Below are 17934 nucleotides of genomic sequence, written 5' to 3'. Positions count from 1 at the left end.
TGGTTGTAGGGTGTAATGACTGTGGCTTCCCGAGGTAATTGTCTATTAATTTATGTAATCATCACCACCAACACTACTACCTGACTACAGAGGTCCACAGACCACTCTCCATAACCCCAAGCACCGCTGTCTCATTTCATCTTTACCCTTTGGCCTTTATGTGTGTGTACGTTCTGCAAAATATGCACAAAGGAACAAAAGAGACAGGGAGAGTAGACAGGGAGAAAGACAGGGAGATGAGAAAGGGAGATGAGAAAGGGAGATGACTGTGGCTTCCCGAGGTAATTGTCTATTAATTTATGTAATCATCACCACCGTACTTCCGGTTTGGAGCGAGCAGTCGCACTACGCTTCGCTCCACAGGTAATATTACACTTCATTACATTACAACGGTTTGATTTGTTTGATCTGAGCAATTTTTCTTAGCTAGCTACATAGCCGTCTTTGTATCAAAGATAATCGTGTAGTTTAGAGTAATTAGAGTAATTATCGAGGTTAGCTATCTTCGTCCTCCTAACGTAGTCATCACTGCTAGCTAGCTAGTCAACACTGCTAGCTAGCCAACCAGCTAACTTCTACCGACTAGCAGCACTGTAGAAACTATTACATTACAACGGAACGACTTGATTAGTGTAGTGCTAGTGTTAGTTAGCCAGCTACATAGTTATCTTTGCTGTCTTTGCATCTAAGATAATTGTGTAGTCAAAGTAATTATCGAGGCTAGCTAGCCAGCCGCGACGCGACGCCAGACTTAGTCAACACACCTAGTCATCATTAACCCACTGCTAGCTAGCCAACCGTTACCGACTAGCAGCGCTGTAGATACTAATACTTTACAACGGAACGATTTGACTAGTGCAGTGTTAGCTAGCTAGCTACATAGTTGTCTTTGTCATAGCTTGATAATTGTGTAGTTTAGTAATTATCGAGGTTAGCTAGCCAGCTATTTCCGTCCCCCGCGACGCCATTTTACCAAACCCAGCCAACTATTACCGACGAGCAGCATTGTAGAAACTAAATACATTACAAAGGAACGTCTTGATTAGTGTTATGTTAGCCTGTTGGGTCTAGGGGGCAGCATTTGCACGTCTGGATAAAAAAAATGTACCCGATTTAATCTGGTTACTAATCCTACCCAGTAACTAGAATATGCATATACTTATTATATATGGATAGAAAACACTCTAAAGTTTCCAAAACTGTTTGAATGGTGTCTGTGAGTATAACAGAACTCATTTGGCAGGCAAAACCCTGAGACATTTTCTGACAGGAAGTGGATACCTGATGTGTTGTATTGAGTTTAAACCTCTCCCATTGAAAAACACAGGGGTTTAGGAATATTTTGGCACTTCCTATTGCTTCCACTAGATGTCACCAGCCTTTACAAAGTGTTTTGAGTCTTCTGGAGGGAGATCTGACCGAACAAGAGCCATGGAACGGTGATGTCCCATTAGACACCTGGCGCGCTACTTCATGTTGGGTACCCTCGTTCCAATACGTTATAAAAGGCTATGCATTCGTCCACCTTGAATATTATTCATGTTCTGGTTAAAAAAGGCCCTAATGATTTATGCTATACAACGTTTGACATGTTTGAACGAACGGAAATATATTTTTTCCCCTCGTTCATGACGAGAAGTCCGGCTGGCTTACATCATGTGCTAACGAGACGGAGATTTTTGGACATAAATGATGAGCTTTTTTGAACAAAACTACATTCGTTATGGACCTGTGATACCTGGAAGTGACATCTGATGAAGAGAATCAAAGGTAATGGATTATTTACATAGTATTTTCGATTTTAGATCTCCCCAACATGACGTCTAGTCTGTATCGCAACGCGTATTTTTCTGGGCACAGTGCTCAGATTATTGCAAAGTGTGATTTCCCAGTAAGGTTATTTTTAAATCTGGCAAGTTGATTGCGTTCAAAAGATGTAAATCTATAATTCTTTAAATGACAATATAATATTTTACCAATGTTTTCTAATTTTAATTATTTAATTTCTGACGCTGACTTGACTGCCGGTTATTGGAGGGAAACGATTTCCTCAACATCAATGCCATAGTAAAACGCTGTTTTTGTATATAAATATGAACTTGATAGAACTAAAAATGCATGCATTGTCTAACATAATGTCCTAGGAGTGTCATCTGATGGAGATTGTAAAAGGTTAGTGTATCATTTTAGCTGGTTTTATGGTTTTGGTGACCCTGTCTTTGACTTGACAAAACATTACACACAACTCTTGTAAATGTACTGTCCTAACATACTCTAAATTTATGCTTTCGCCGTAAAACCTTTTTGAAATCGTAAAACGTGGTTAGATTAAGGAGATGTTTATCTTTCAAATGGTGTAACATAGTTGTATTTTTGAAAAATTTGAATTTTGACATTTATTTGGATTCAAATTTGCCGCTCTTGAAATGCACCTGCTGTTGATGGAGTGCACCACAGGTGGCACGCTAGCGTCCCACCTAGCCCCAAGAGGTTAGCTAGCTACAAAGTTGCTTTTGTATCATGACAAGGTGTAGTACTGAAACTATCGAGGTTACCTAGCCAGCTACACGTTCAAAATCAACAACGCAGCCACTGCTAGCTAGTCTACTCCACCAGCCAGCAGTACTGTATCATTTTCGTCATTTTAGTCAATAAGATTTTTGCAATGTAAGCTTAACTTTCCGAACATTCTTCTGTAGCTTGTCAACTATGTGTCTGTCTATCCCTGTTCTCTCCCCTCTGCACAGGCCATACAAACGCTCCACACTGCGTGGCCGCTGCCACTCTAAACTGGTGGTCCCAGCGCGCACGACCCACGTGGAGTTCCAGGTCTCCTGCAGCCTCTGGAACTGCCGGTCTGCGGCCAACAAGGCTGAGTTCATCTCAGCCTATGCTACCCTCCAGTCCCTAGACTTCCTGGCGCTGACGGTAACATGGATTACCACAGATAACACTGCTACTCCTACTGCTCTCTCCTCGTCTGCCCACGTGTTCTAGCATACCCCTAGAGCATCGAGCCAGCGGGGTGGTGGCACTGGAATCCTCATCTCTCCCAAGTGGACATTCTCTCTTTCTCCCCTGACCCATCTGTCTATTTCCTCATTTGAATTCCATGCTGTCACAGTTACCAGCCCTTTCAAGCTTAACATCCTTATCATTTATCGCCCTCCAGGTTCCCTTGGAGAGTTCATCAATGAGCTTGACGCCTTGATAAGTTCCTTTCCTGAGGATGGCTCACCTCTCACAGTTCTGGGTGACTTTAACCTCCCCACGTCTACCTTTGACTCATTCCTCTCTGCCTCCTTCTTTCCACTCCTCTCCTCTTTTGACCTCACCCTCTCACCTTCCCCCCCACTCACAAGGCTGGCAATACGCTTGACCTCATCTTTACTAGATGCTGTTCTTCCACTAATCTCATTGCAACTCCCCTCCAAGTCTCTGACCACTACCTTGTATCCTTTTCCCTCTCGCTCTCATCCAACACTTCTCACTCTGCCCCTACTCGGATGGTATAGCGCCGTCCCAACCTTCGCTCTCTCTCTCCCGCTACTCTCTCCTCTTCCATCCTATCATCTCTTCCCTCTGCTCAAACCTTCTCCAACCTATCTCCTGATTCTGCCTCCTCAACCCTCCTCTCCTCCCTCTCTGCATCCTTTGATTTTCCGAGCGGAAATGGAGGAAAACTCGCCTCCCTGCGGACCTGGCATCCTTTCACTCCATCCTCTCTACATTTTCCTCTTCTGTCTCTGCTGCTAAAGCCACCTTCTACCACTCTAAATTCCAAGCATCTTCCTCTAACCCTTGGAAGCTCTTTGCTACCTTCTCCTCCCTCCTGAATCCTCCTCCCCCTCCCCCCCCCCCCTCCTCCCTCTCTGCGGATGACTTCGTCAACCATTTTGAAAAGAAGGTTAACGACATCCGATCCTCGTTTGCTAAGTCAAACGACACTGCTGGTCCTGCTCACACTGCCCTACCCTGTGCTTTGACCTCTTTCTCCCCTCTCTCTCCAGATGAAATCTCGCGTCTTGTGATGGCCGGCCGCCCAACAACCTGCCCACTTGACCCTATCCCCTCCTCTCTTCTCCAGACCATTTCCGGAGACCTTCTCCCCTACCTCACCTCGCTCATCAACTCATCCTTGACCGCTGGCTATGTCCCTTCCGTCTTCAAGAGAGCGAGAGTTGCACCCCTTCTGAAAAAACCTACACTCGATCCCTCCGATGTCAACAACTACAGACCAGTATCCCTTCTTTCTTTTCTCTCCAAAACTCTTGAACGTGCCGTCCTTGGCCAGCTCTCTTGCTATCTCTCTCAGAATTACCTTCTTGATCCTAATCAGTCAGGTTTCAAGACTGGGCATTCAACTGAGACTGCTCTTCTCTGTGTCACGGAGGCTCTCCGCACTGCTAAAGCTAACTCTCTCTCCTCTGCTCTCATCCTTCTAGACCTATCTGCTGCCTTTGATACTGTGAACCATCAGATCCTCCTCTCCACCCTCTCCGAGCTGGGCATCTCCGGCGCGGCCCACGCTTGGATTGCGTCCTACCTGACAGGTCGCTCCTACCAGGTGGCGTGGCGAGAATCTGTCTCCGCACCACGTGCTCTCACCACTGGTGTCCCCCAGGGCTCTGTTCTAGGCCCTCTCCTATTCTCGCTATACACCAAGTCTCTTGGCTCTGTCATATCCTCACATGGTCTCTCCTATCATTGCTATGCAGACGACACACAATTAATCTTCTCCTTTCCCCCTTCTGACAACCAGGTGGCGAATCGCATCTCTGCATGTCTGGCAGACATATCAGTGTGGATGACGGATCACCACCTCAAGCTGAACCTCGGCAAGACGGAGCTGCTCTTCCTCCCGGGGAAGGACTGCCCGTTCCATGATCTCGCCATCACGGTTGACAACTCCCTTGTGTCCTCCTCACCGAGTGCTAAGAACCTTGGAGTGACCCTGGACAACACCCTGTCGTTCTCCACTAACATCAAGGCGGTGACCCGATCCTGTAGGTTCATGCTCTACAACATTCGCAGAGTACGACCCTGCCTCACACAGGAAGCGGCGCAGGTCCTAATCCAGGCACTTGTCATCTCCCGCCTGGATTACTGCAACTCGCTGTTGGCTGGGCTCCCTGCCTGTGCCATTAAACCCCTACAACTCATCCAGAACGCCGCAGCCCGTCTGGTGTTCAACCTTCCCAAGTTCTCTCACGTCACCCCGCTCCTCCGCTCTCTCCACTGGCTTCCAGTTGAAGCTCGCATCCGCTACAAGACCATGGTGCTTGCCTACGGAGCTGTGAGGGGAACGGCACCTCCGTACCTTCAGGCTCTGATCAGGCCCTACACACAAACAAGGGCACTGCGTTCATCCACCTCTGGCCTGCTCGCCTCCCTACCTCTGAGGAAGCACAGTTCCCGCTCAGCCCAGTCAAAACTGTTCGCTGCTCTGGCACCCCAATGGTGGAACAAGCTCCCTCACGACGCCAGGACAGCGGAGTCAATCACCACCTTCCGGAGACACCTGAAACCCCACCTCTTCAAGGAATACCTGGGATAGGATAAAGTTATCCTTCTAACCCCCCCCCCCTTAAAAGATTTAGATGCACTATTGTAAGTGGTTGTTCCACTGGATATTATAAGGTGAATGCACCAATTTGTAAGTCGCTCTGGATAAGAGCGTCTGCTAAATTACTTAAATGTAAATGTAAAATGTAAATGAGATGAGACAGGGAGAGGAGACAGGGAGAGGAGACAGGGAGCGAGACAGGGAGATGAGACAGAGAGAGGAGACAGGGAGTAGAGACAGGAAGATAGACATGGAGAGGAGACAGGGAGAGGAGACAGGGAGTAGAGACAGGGAGTAGAGACAGGAAGATAGACATGGAGAGGAGACAGGGAGATGAGACAGGGAGCGGAGACAGGGAGAGGAGACAGGGAGAGGAGACAGGGAGAGGAGACAGGGAGAGGAGACAAGGAGAGGAGACAGGGAGAGGAGACATGGAGAAAGACAGGGAGAGGAGACAGGGAGAGGAGACAGGAAGAGAGACAGGGAGAGAGACAGGGAGATGAGACAGGGAGAGGACACAGGGAGAGGAGACAGGGAGAGGAGACAGGGAGAGAGACAGGGAGAGAGACAGGGAGAAAAACAGGGAGAGGACACAGGGAGTTGGACACAGGGAGAGGAGACAGGGAGAGGAGACAGGGAGAGGAGACAGGGAAAGAGACAGGGAAAGAGACAGGGAGAGGACACAGGGAGAGGACACAGGGAGAGGAGACAGGGAGAGGAGACAGGGAGAGGAGACAAGGAGAGGAGACAGGGAGAGGAGACATGGAGAAAGACAGGAAGATAAACAGGGAGAGGAGACAGGGAGAGGAGACAGGGAGAGGAGACAGGAAGAGAGACAGGGAGAGAGACAGGGAGAGAGACAGGGAGAAAGACAGGGAGAGGAGACAGGGAGAGAGACAGGGAGAAAGACAGGGAGAGGAGACAGGGAGAGGAGACAGGGAGAGAGACAGGGAGTGGAGACAGGGAGAGAGACAGGGAGAAAGACAGGGAGAGGAGACAGGGAGAGGCGACAGGGAGAGAGACAGGGAGTGGAGACATGGAGAAAGACAGGAAGATAGACAGGGAGAGAAGACCGTGAGAGGAGACAGGAAGAGAGACACGGAGAGGAGACAGGGAGCGGAGACAGGGAGAGGAGACAGGGAGAGGTGACAGGGAGAGAAGACAGTAAGATAGACAGGGAGAGGAGACAGGGAAAGAGACAGGAAGAGAGACACGGCGAGGAGACAGGGAGAGGAGAAAAGGAGAAAGACAGGGAGATGAGACAGGAAGCGAAGACATTGAGATAGACAGGGAGAGGAGACAGGGAGAGGAGACAGGGAGAGGAGACAGGGAGAGGAGACAGGGAGAGGAGACAGGGAGAGGAGACAGGGAAAGGTACAAAAGCCATCTCCGAAGCCTTTGATTAGGCTCATTATTTAAATGTCAGCCAACCACAGTAATCAGCCCGAGACAGTAAACTTGCTGGTCCTGGCTCTGACACAATGCTTGCCTGTCCTACTCCGCTCTGCTCACAAAAACACCAGCACACATCTGACCACGCTCAACAGAATACATTTACACTACTGCTGCTATTATCACACACACCATTCATTAATAGACATCTTGATTTTGAATGAGTGGGGTTGTGTGTGTGTGTGTGTGTGTGTGTGTGTGTGTGTGTGTGTGTGTGTGTGTGTGTGTGTGTGTGTGTGTGTGTGTGTGTGTGTGTGTATTTTGACTGGTACTTACACTTCAGAACAAGAAGCAGGTTTTGGGGGAGGGAGTCCTTGTTCTTCACCAGTGTTCCTGTGAGGTCATAGGCCATCTACCAATCAGAGAACAGACAGACAATTACATGACAGATGTACACACACAACATAGGTCGTGTGTGTGTGTGTGTGTGTGTGTGTGTGTGTGTGTGTGTGTGTGTGTGTGTGTGTGTGTGTGTGTGTGTGTGTGTGTGTGTGTGTGTGAATGCCCACTCACTTGGCCTGTGTAGTGTTTCACAGTGAAGGCAGGACCCTGGTCTATGGGCGGGGGGTTGCCGTTGCCGTCCTTGGTTGTCAGGGAGATACCGTGTGTGGGTGTGTTGTCGAGGTGTGACTGCAGTCTCTTGTAGAGGGTCTGTTCTGTAGGTCTCAGCGACTGGCTCTCCTCATCCATCACAGACAGCAGACCCTGAGGCTTCTGGGAAGATGGAGGACAGTGGTCATGGAACCACACATGGGAGAGAATTGTAACACACAGCTCCTAAATGTTTCATGTGAGGTAGTGTAATATGATCCTAGATCTCTGTAGTTGAGGGTAACTTTGACCTCAAAATCTATTTACACACACTCAAAACCAATACAAACTCCAAAGCCTTTTCAGGAATGAGAAATGTCTTGATGTTAAAGGGGTAATCCCAGTTCTTAAAGGCGTGGGGTGGCACGGCAGGGGCAAAAAATATTACCAGGAAGAAGAAGTCTAGAACAGCGGGTTGGTTGCTGGGCGACCAGAGCGTCTCCATGGCGATGGCCTCCTGTAGACACTCGGCCTGCTCCTGCTGGAACAGCACCTCTGAGACGTGCAGCCTCACACGCTCGTTGGTCATGTTCACACACAGCTGGGAACACACACACACAGACAAGTTAACATGGAAGTAAATGGTGCGTTTCTAAACTGACAATGTGAAATGTAATGGACCCCAACATCATGAAAAATCTTTACAGCAACAACCCAGGCATGGGGCACACTAATATAGGTTCCTCACGACTTCCCCAAAACACACCACTGCAATCTGGAGACCTTATACCAGAGGACTGTATGACCTCATCCTGACCCCATCCTAACCCTGCAGTCAGCACAGACAGAAAGTACATCGTCCAATCGGCAGCTTCTTCTCTGGGGGTGTTAGGCTGTGGGTGGCTGGCAGTGAGATATGTCACATATATGATGTAGTGTACAGTGAGTTTATCAAACATTAGGAACACCATTTAGTTGCGGCCCCCCCTTTTTTTGCCATCAGAACAGCCTCAATTTGTCGGAGACAAGGTGACGAAAGCGTTCCACTGGGATGCTGGCCCATGTTGACTCCAATGCTTCCCACAGTTGTGTCAAGTTGGCTGGTTGTCCTTTGGGTGGTGGACCATTTTTGATACACGCAGGAAACTGTTAAGTGTGAAAAACCCAGCAGCGTTACAGTTCTTGACACAAACCGGTGCGCCTGGCACATACTACCATAGTAGTTCAAAGGCATTTAAATGTTTTGTCTTGCCCATTCACCCTCTGAATGGCACACATACACAATCCATGTCTCAATTGTCTCAAGGCTTAAAAATCCTTCTTTAACCTGTCTCCTCCCCTTCATCTACACTGACTGAAGTGGATTTAACAAGTGACATCAATAAGGGATCATAGCTTTCACCTGGATTCACCTGGTCAGCCTATGTCATGGAAAGCGCAGGTGTTCTTAATGTTTTGTACACTCATTGTTGATTGTGGATTACAAGAAAAGGAGAACCGAGCACACCCCCGTTCTCATCAATGGGGCTGTAGTGGAGCCGATTGAGAGCTTCAAGTTCCTTGACGTCCACATCACCAACAAACTAACATGGTCCAAGCACACCGAGACCATCGTGAAGAGGGAATAACAAAACCTATTCCCCCTCAGGAGACTGAAAAGATTTGGCATGGGTCCTAAGATCCTCAAACGTTTCTACATCTGCACCATCGAGAGAATCCTGACTGGTTGCATCACTGCCTGGTATGGCAACTGCTCGGCTTCCGACCGCAAGGCACTACAGAGGGTAGTGCGTATGGCCCAGTACATCACTGGTGCCAAGCTTCCTGCCATCCAGGATCTCTATACCAGGCGGTGGTCCCATGTGGCTCAGTTGGTAGAGCATGGTGTTTGCAATGCCAGGGTTGTGGGTTTGATTCCCATGGGGGACCAGTACGGAAAAAGAAAATGTATGAAATGTTTGAAATGTATGCATTCACTACTGTAAGTCGCTCTGGATAAGTGTGTCTGCTAAATGACTAAAATGTTTAAAAAAAGATGTAAAAAATGTGTCAGAGGAAGGCGCTAAATATGGTCAAAGACTCCAGCCACCCAAGTCATAGACTGTTTTCTCTGCAAGCGGTACAGGAGCGCCAAGTCTATGTCCAAGAGGCTTCTAAACAGCTTCTATCCCCAAGCCATAAGACTCCTGAATAGCTAATCAAATGGCTACCCAGACTATTTGCATTGCCCACCCCCCACCCACCCTCTTTTACTCTGCTGTGACTCTCTGTTAATAGCTCTACCTACATGTACATATTACCTCAATTAACCGGTGCCCCCGCACATCGACTCTGTACCGGTACCCCCTGTATATAGTCTCACTATTGTTATTTTACTGCTGCTCTTTAATTATTTGTTACTTTCTTTTCAAGGTCTTTAAATAATATATATTTTTAACTGCATTGTTGGAATAGGATATAGTAATCCTTCTAACCCCCCCCCCAAAAAAAATACATAGATGTACTATTGTAAAGTGTTTGTTCCACTGGATATCTTAAGGTGAATGCACCAATTTGGAAGTCGCTCTGGATAAGAGCGTCTGCTAAATGACGTAAATGTAAATGTAAATGTTAAGGCCTTGTAGGTAAGCATTTCACTGTTGTATTCGGAGCATGTGACAAATACAATTTGATTTGATTTGTATATGAACAGCATATGGAGCAATGAGTAGTGAACCAATCTCATCTCCTAGCCTGGCTGGCAACATGGGAACAGTACAGAACAGAACACTCAGTACTACCGCATGGACTGAACTATGAACTATGAACCTACAGCTCAGTGAACAACACAGAACAGAACATATGGAGGTAGGAGGAGGTAACGTTGTTTGTGTGTGTATGTCACATTCGTGTGTATAGACGGACCAAGGCGCAGTGAATGTTGAGTTCCACATCATTTATTAATAGTGAAACTTAACAAAAACAATAAGCGAACCGTGACTACAGAGGTGCTACATACACTTACTCACAATACAATATCCCATAACCCACAGGTGGAAAACATGCTACTTAAGTATGATCCCCAATTAGAGACAATGATTACCAGCTGCCTCTAATTGGGAATCATACGCAATCACCAACATAGAAAAACAAACCTAGAACCCCACATAGAAATAATAAACTAGACTAACCCCCCAGTCACACCCTGACCTACTCTACCATAGAAAATAAAAGCTTGCTATGGTCAGGATGTGACAGTGTATGTGTTTGTGTGTGTCTGCATTTTCTTATGAGTGTATATGAAGGATATCACAACGATATGTCAGAATCAACAGACATAATTTAATTGTGGCTATTTAATTTACAATTTACATTTGATTTAGTCTATCTTGTATTTTAGACTAATTCTGTAGTCTTCCTTCCTTCAATATCTACTCTCTTGTCCATGAGTGCCGTCTATGACAGCGTCGGACAGTCAGTCCCAGCAGTGGTGAAGTCTGTAAAGCATGAACTCATTAAGGAAAAGCTGAGCAGGTACAATACAGCCCTAATGAGCACAACTCTAATTAACAAGCCCATGCCACTGTAATGACCCTGATCACCGTGTGAGTGAGTGTGCCATGCACACTGATGCTGTTGGTTCAGTTAACACCCATCTCTCCAGAGGGTAATGAGTGTGACCCAGTGTTTAGATTTCATTAACAGAAAGGGGCTCCTCCAACACCGACCTGAATAACAGAAACCTGAACAAACCCACTGGGGAACGAGGAATCACAGAGAATGGAGGAAGGTAGGGATGCTTTAACATTTTGTTTTCGCTCCCCCCCATCTAATTTATTTCTCTCTCTCCTCCTCTCTACTCGTCTCTTTCTCTCTCTACCCATTTCTCTCTCTCTTTCTCAGATGCCCTTGAAAGTTTAGGTCAGTAAATCCCTCTATTCCGCTTAGATTAGAGAACATGCTGAAGAAGAAAAAAGCAATTGACATCTTACCATTTTTAACACACACACACACACACACACACACACACACACACACACACACACACACACACACACACACACACACACACACACACACACACACACACACACACACACACACACACACCTTCCCACCACTTTGTTTTTGGGACGTCCCAAGGCCAGTTGTCTTCAGGCTGTGCAGGTACAGATCAATAGAGACATGGTGAAACACGGTGATGGTATTGAGCTACATATTAAGCTGTACTGATTCATCTGCTAAACTGGACTAAGGCCTGCCCTCCCTCAATCATTACATTCTTAGCCCTGTCTGAGAGACTTTCTCTGGACCACTCTGCTCAATGGGCTTGGTGCTGCTGGGGACATGACATGATGATCTATCCTAGCTGAGGAACACAACACACATACCTGGTGTATGTCAATATGCATACTGCCATGCTCCGAGCACCCAAATTGGAGCACACAACGGTGAGAATATGAGTTCAAATGAAAGTATGCAAAACGGAGCACGTAGGGCACTTTTTGGATGCGTACTTCATTTGTACACATTTCGAAGCATGAATCGATGCAAGTTTCAACTGAAATATTCCCATGACGCAACCATCACAACCACCAATGTCACAACAGTTCTTGAAAACAATGGTGGCTGGTTTTGAGCTGAAGAGAGAAAAGAACTCTGACTTCAGAATGAAATTTTGCTCAATTACATGTCATATGTTGCCCGACTAAAATAGTTTATCTTGATATGTTAATAAACATACTGAACAAAATATAAATGCAACATGTAAAGTATTGGTCCCATGTTTCATTAGCTGAGGTAAAAGATCCCAGAAATGTTCCATATGAACAAAAACGTTATTTCTCTAAATTGTTGTGCACAAATTTGTTTACATACCTGTTAATGAGCATTTGTCCTTTGCCAAGATAATCCATCCACCTGACAGGTGTGGCATAAACAGAATGACCATTACACAGGTGCACCTTGTGCTGGGGACAACAAAAGGCCACTCTAAAATGTGCAGTATTGTCACATAACACAATGCCACAGATGTCTCAAGTTTTGAGGGAGCGTGCAATTGGCATGCTGACTGTAGGAATGTCCACCAGAACTGTTGCCAGAGAATGTAATGTTAATTTCTCAATCATACGCCACCTCCAACATGGTTTTAGAGAATTTGGCAGTATGTCCAACCGGACTCACAACTGCAGACCACGTGTAACCTCAACTGCCCAGGACCTCCACATCTGGCTTCTTCACCTGTAATAAAGCCCTTTTGTGGGGAAAAACTAATTCTGATTGGCAGGTCCTGGCTCCCCAGTGGGTGGGCCTATGCCCTCCCAGGCCTACCCATGGCTGCACCCCTGCCCAGTCATGTGAAATCCATAGATTAGGGCCTAATTTATTTATTTCAATTGACTGAATTCCTTATATGACCTGTAAATTAGTAAAATTGTTGAAATTGTTGGATGTTGCTTTTATATTTTTGTTCAGTGTACATACTGTGTTCATTTTGGCATGTTTAACTGCCTACACTCTTAGAACAAAAAACGTTATTCGGCTGTCCCCATAGGAGAACCCATTGAAGAACCCCTAGCGGTTCAAGGTAGAACCCTTTTTTAACGTTCCATGTAGAACCCTTTCCACAGAGGGTTCTAACTGGAACCCAAAATAGTTAAACCTGGAATCAAACAGGCTTCTCCTAGTGGGCCAGCCGCAGAACCCTTCAGGAACCCTTTTTTTCTAAGAGAATAAAATACCCACTGCAGGCTAATTGACAAAGAATTGGCAGCTAGGTAGCTACCCACAAATAATTTGTAGCCAACATTGGCCATCTTCCTTGCATAACAACATTAGTTTATTGTTTTTTTTACATGTTAAACTAGCTATCTAGCTAGACTAGATTTAGCTAGCTGATAATTATGAAGTAAAAAGTTTGCGATTGCTTTATATAGTTGTAGAAGAAGGAAGGGAAGCGCTGCTAAGGTACACAATAGTAGATTTTGGTAGACAGAAGCTGCTAAGGTACACAATAGTAGATTTTGGTAGACAGAAGCTGATATGGTACACAATAGTAGATTTTGGTAGACAGAAGCTGCTAAGGTACACAATAGTATATTTTGGTAGACAGAAGCTGCTAAGGTACACAATAGTATATTTTGGTAGACAGAAGCTGCTAAGGTACACAATAGTATATTTTGGTAGACAGAAGCTGCTAAGGTACACAATAGTATATTTTGGTAGACAGAAGCTGCTAAGGTACACAATAGTATATTTTGGTAGACAGAAGCTGCTAAGGTACACAATAGTAGATTTTGGTAGATAGAAGATGCTCTTTGGTAAAAGGGGTAAATTGGTCATCAAAAAAAAGAGGAGAATATCACTTCTTGTATAGTATTGCTTACTAGGTGCTGTCTCATGAATTCTGTAACCACTCCCTCTTCAAATCAGGGTTGATTGGAAAAAGCTGTTCAAAAGAGGATGTTGTACTATCATAGTTGTACTCCCTGATGAAGGCCATGCAGCCGAAACGCGTCGGAGTGTTTAAACTTTGTTTCCATTGAACATGCCATGAAGACATTTTAATTCATTCTATGAAGAGCCTTGGCCCTCCTTTGTTATAGATGCTTGATATAGTTATCTTGTTTATGAACAAGAAGAGAGAGCAACAGGGCTGAAAGGAAGAGATGGGCAGTAAAAAAACGCTGTAATGAATCATACACACACACACACACACACACACACACAAACAAACAGGCCATTTGTTGTGGGCCTAATCCAGGGGCGACACAGAGACAGGCATTGTGTCTGCTGTGGAGTTCAGCTGAGGACAGGACGACATCAGCGCACTGAATAACAACAGACCTCATCTCATTTATTTACTACACAACACAACACTAACTGTACTACAGAATCAACCCTGCTAGAAAATGAACACTGCCCAGTGGTTCTGGTCTCAAAGGGTTAACCATACACTCAGAACAAAAGGTGCTATCTAGTACCTTAATAAAGGGTTCTTTAGCTGTCCGCATTGGAAAACCCTTGGAATTTTGGTTGGGTTGCACGTAGAACTCTTTTGGTTCCAGGTAGAACCCTTTTTGGTTCCATGTGGAACCCTTTCTACATAGGGTTCTACATGGAACCAAAAGGGTTCCACCTGGAACCAAAAAAGGTTATACTATGGGGACAGCCGAAGAAAGCCTTATTTGGAACACTTTTTTCTGTTGATCTGGTATACAGTTCGCTAGTTGATACCTTTAATAAAACCTTCTCCACAGCCACAGACCGTAAGGATGACAGTAAATCAGTCTGCCCTTGAATTTCACTCTTGTCTCTGACATGAGAATATCTCAGTCATACTAGAGCCATACCACAGACCTACCTTAGATAGGGAAAGATTGGAATGAGGTGAAAAAAAGTGTTGTGGAATGAACGTACCTGCTCAAATCCATTCCTCTGGAATTCCTCAAATCCAAAGATGTCCAGGATTCCAATCTCAAGTGCTGGATCTCTGTGAGAGAAGGATGAATGGGGGGAAAGATCAGATTACCACAAACACACATGTTACCCACACGTTTGCTCTCACGCGTGCACACACACGATAGTAGGCCTGCAATTTCTAAAATAAACTCTTTACTATTATCATATCCATCTTGTAAAAATCACTTACAGAACAAATTATAAAACTAAAATATGTTGTCTGTTTTTACTGTGTGTGTGAGTGTGTGAGTGAATGAGTGAATGTGTGAGTGAATGAGTGAATGAGTGAATGAGTGAATGAGTGAATGAGTGAATGAGTGAATGAGTGAATGAGTGAATGAGTGAGTGAGTGAGTGAGTGAGTGAGTGAGTGAGTGAGTGAGTGAGTGAATGAGTGAGTGAGTGAGTGAGTGAGTGAGTGAATGTGTGTGTGTGTGTGTGTGTGTGTGTGTGTGTGTGTGTGTGTGTGTGTGTGTGTGTGTGTGTGTGTGTGTGTGTGTGTGTGTGTGTGTGTGTGTGTGTACATAACATGTAAACTATTGAACCTTGATTTGTAAACTATGTGTCATGAGTGATAGTATTGCTGTTGTCTTTCTGAAGGGCTTGTGTGTGCTACTGTTGACATTGCTACTGTTGAGTCTGTGATGATGGTTGTTAATGGGTATCTGTGCTGGCTGCTAATGAATTCTTTGTAGCGTTTAACACACACACACATTTAGATGTAGCCGTACCCCGTACTTTGGTCCTGTCCCTGCAGGTAGTAGTTACTGTTGTTGACTAGGAAACTGAAGAGACGTCCGTACACGGCCTTAGCCAGCTGGTCTCTGTAGTTCTCTGACATCTCTACCGTGTGGCGGCGTGTGATGACATCACCTGAAAAAACTTAGCTTCAGCTTAGAGTTGGGAGGTACTGTGTGTTTAGGGGTATTGTGAAGTCAATCAATGTTTGGGGAAAGGATGAGGACAGAGGGTGAGGGGTTACCTTTGAAGTACTGCACATCAGAGGTGAGGGCAGTACTCAGGTCATCAGAACACACCTGTAGCATTCCAGACACTAGAAAGAGAGGGGTGAGAGGGGGAGAAAAGAGAGAGACAGACAGAGAGAGCGAGACAGAATGAGAGAGAGTGGAGAGAAAGAGGGGGGAGAGAGAGAAAATTGAAGAGAGAGGGAGAGCGAGAAAGAGAGAGGGAAAGAAAGAGAAAGAGAGAGAGAGAAAGGTAGAGAGAGAGAGGGAGAAAATAAAGTGAGACAGAACGAGAGAGAATGAGAGAGAGTGGAGAGAGAAAGAGAGGGATAGATAAAGAGAGAGAGAGAGAAGAGAGAGAGGGAAAGAGAGAGACAGTGAAGAGAGCAAAAACAAGTGAATATGTAAGGTGATAAAAGAGAAGAAAACAGAGATACTGATGGGGTGAGAAAGTCATACTCATTTAAAGCCTTCACTCACTCACAGAGTGACAAAAACAGTTCAAAATATGACTTGTCAAACTATAACAAACACACTTCTCGCTCCAGCCTACATGATTCACTGTGACATCACTGAGCCGACGTGACGAGTCCATCTCCGCCACAAGTCAATACTACTTACTTAATCAGTGATGCTGGCAGCGCTTAGTCATCCCTGGAATCAGGGCACACGGACAGGCACATAAACAGGGTGACAGGAACTCAGAAACCCAATAACCTCACATCTCCTTGACAACAGGGCCCTGTTTTGGTGTGGGGGGGGTGACGTGATTTTTTTACCCTCTCTGTGAGGTCAATGGGTCACGGTAACACATGTGTGTAGTTGTGTAATGTAGTGTGTGTGTGTGTGTGTGTGTGTGTGTGTGTGTGTGTGTGTGTGTGTGTGTGTGTGTGTGTGTGTGTGTGTGTGTTGTGTGTGTGTGTGTGTGTGTGTGTGTGTGTGTGTGTGTGTGTGTGTGTGTGTGTGTGTGTGTGTGTGTGTGTGTGTTTGTACAATATAGGGGGTAACGGGTCCTCTTCTCAAAATGGTAACGGCCTGAGCGGGAACAGGGGTTTACCAAGCAGGTGACTATAGCTGTCTAACACACAGCTATAGTGTCTGACACACCAACTGCAAATACATAACAGAATGGGAGAGAATGTGTACGTGTGAGAGAAAGAGAGAGAGAGTGGGAGGAGTGAGAGAGAGAGAGAAACAGAAAAGGGGAGGGAAGAGGAGGAGACGGCAGCAGAGCTGATGTAAACAAGAGGATGGGCACAATTACAACTGTAGCTCTCTCTCTCCCCTCTCTTTCTCTCTCGCCTCTCTTTCTCTCTCACCTCTCTTTCTCTCTCTCCCTCTCTCTTTCTCTGCCCACCTCTCTTTCTCTCTCTCCCCTCTCTTTCTCTCTCCCCTCTCTTTCTCTCTCGCCTCTCTTTCTCTCTCTCTCCCCTCTCTTTCTCTCTCGCCTCTCTTTCTCTCTCTCTCCCCTCTCTTTCTCTCTCGCCTCTCTTTCTCTCTCTCCCTCTCTCTTTCTCTGCCCACCTCTCTTTCTCTCTCTCGCCCTCTCTCTTTCTCTCACTGCCCACCTTTAGCTCTCTCGCCAACTCCCCTTTTCTCTCTCACCCCCCCTCCCCTCTCCCTCTGCTGTCAGCCTGGTGTCAGTGCAGAGCGTTGGCCAAGGTCATGTGATGGGGGTGATGCTGACCTCGCTCCAGCAGCTGCAGGTCAGAGGGGTAGGCTATCTCAGCGTCTGTCAGGGCTGTGAAGCACAGGTCCCCAACATGCAGCACTGCTGACAGCAGCATAAACACACTGTCCACTTCCTGATGGAGAGAGAGAGAGAGAGAGAGAGAGAGAGAGAGAGAGCAAACATATAACTATTTGACACACTAGAAAGAATCAACCCAAAAACAGAGCAAATTGGAATGTTATTTGGCTCTAAACAGAGAGTACACAGAAGAAAATAAAACATCCTTGACTATGTACAGACTCAGTGAGC

The 17934-nt window shown here is 45.9% G+C and overlaps 1 protein-coding gene across 1 annotated transcript in view; it reads right to left on the bottom strand.

The window, feature by feature from the left end:
- Positions 1 to 17934, bottom strand: part of LOC106595389 (unconventional myosin-XVI) — a 255328-nt gene that overhangs the window by 93036 nt on the left and 144358 nt on the right. Inside the window, exons 18-24 of the mRNA XM_082969131.1 lie at positions 17641 to 17758; positions 15971 to 16042; positions 15720 to 15861; positions 14948 to 15020; positions 7998 to 8150; positions 7532 to 7732; positions 7295 to 7370 (exon numbers count right to left, since the gene is read on the bottom strand). Coding sequence (XP_082825257.1) covers positions 7295 to 7370; positions 7532 to 7732; positions 7998 to 8150; positions 14948 to 15020; positions 15720 to 15861; positions 15971 to 16042; positions 17641 to 17758 — 835 coding nt within the window. The remainder of the gene's footprint in view (positions 1 to 7294; positions 7371 to 7531; positions 7733 to 7997; positions 8151 to 14947; positions 15021 to 15719; positions 15862 to 15970; positions 16043 to 17640; positions 17759 to 17934) is intronic.

Source organism: Salmo salar, chromosome 25, assembly GCF_965601325.2.
Source record: "Salmo salar chromosome 25, fSalSal1, whole genome shotgun sequence".
In the NCBI taxonomy this organism is placed as follows: Eukaryota; Metazoa; Chordata; class Actinopteri; order Salmoniformes; family Salmonidae; genus Salmo; species Salmo salar.
Note: the sequence above shows the minus strand (reverse complement) of the source record. Positions and strands in the feature narration are given on the sequence as shown.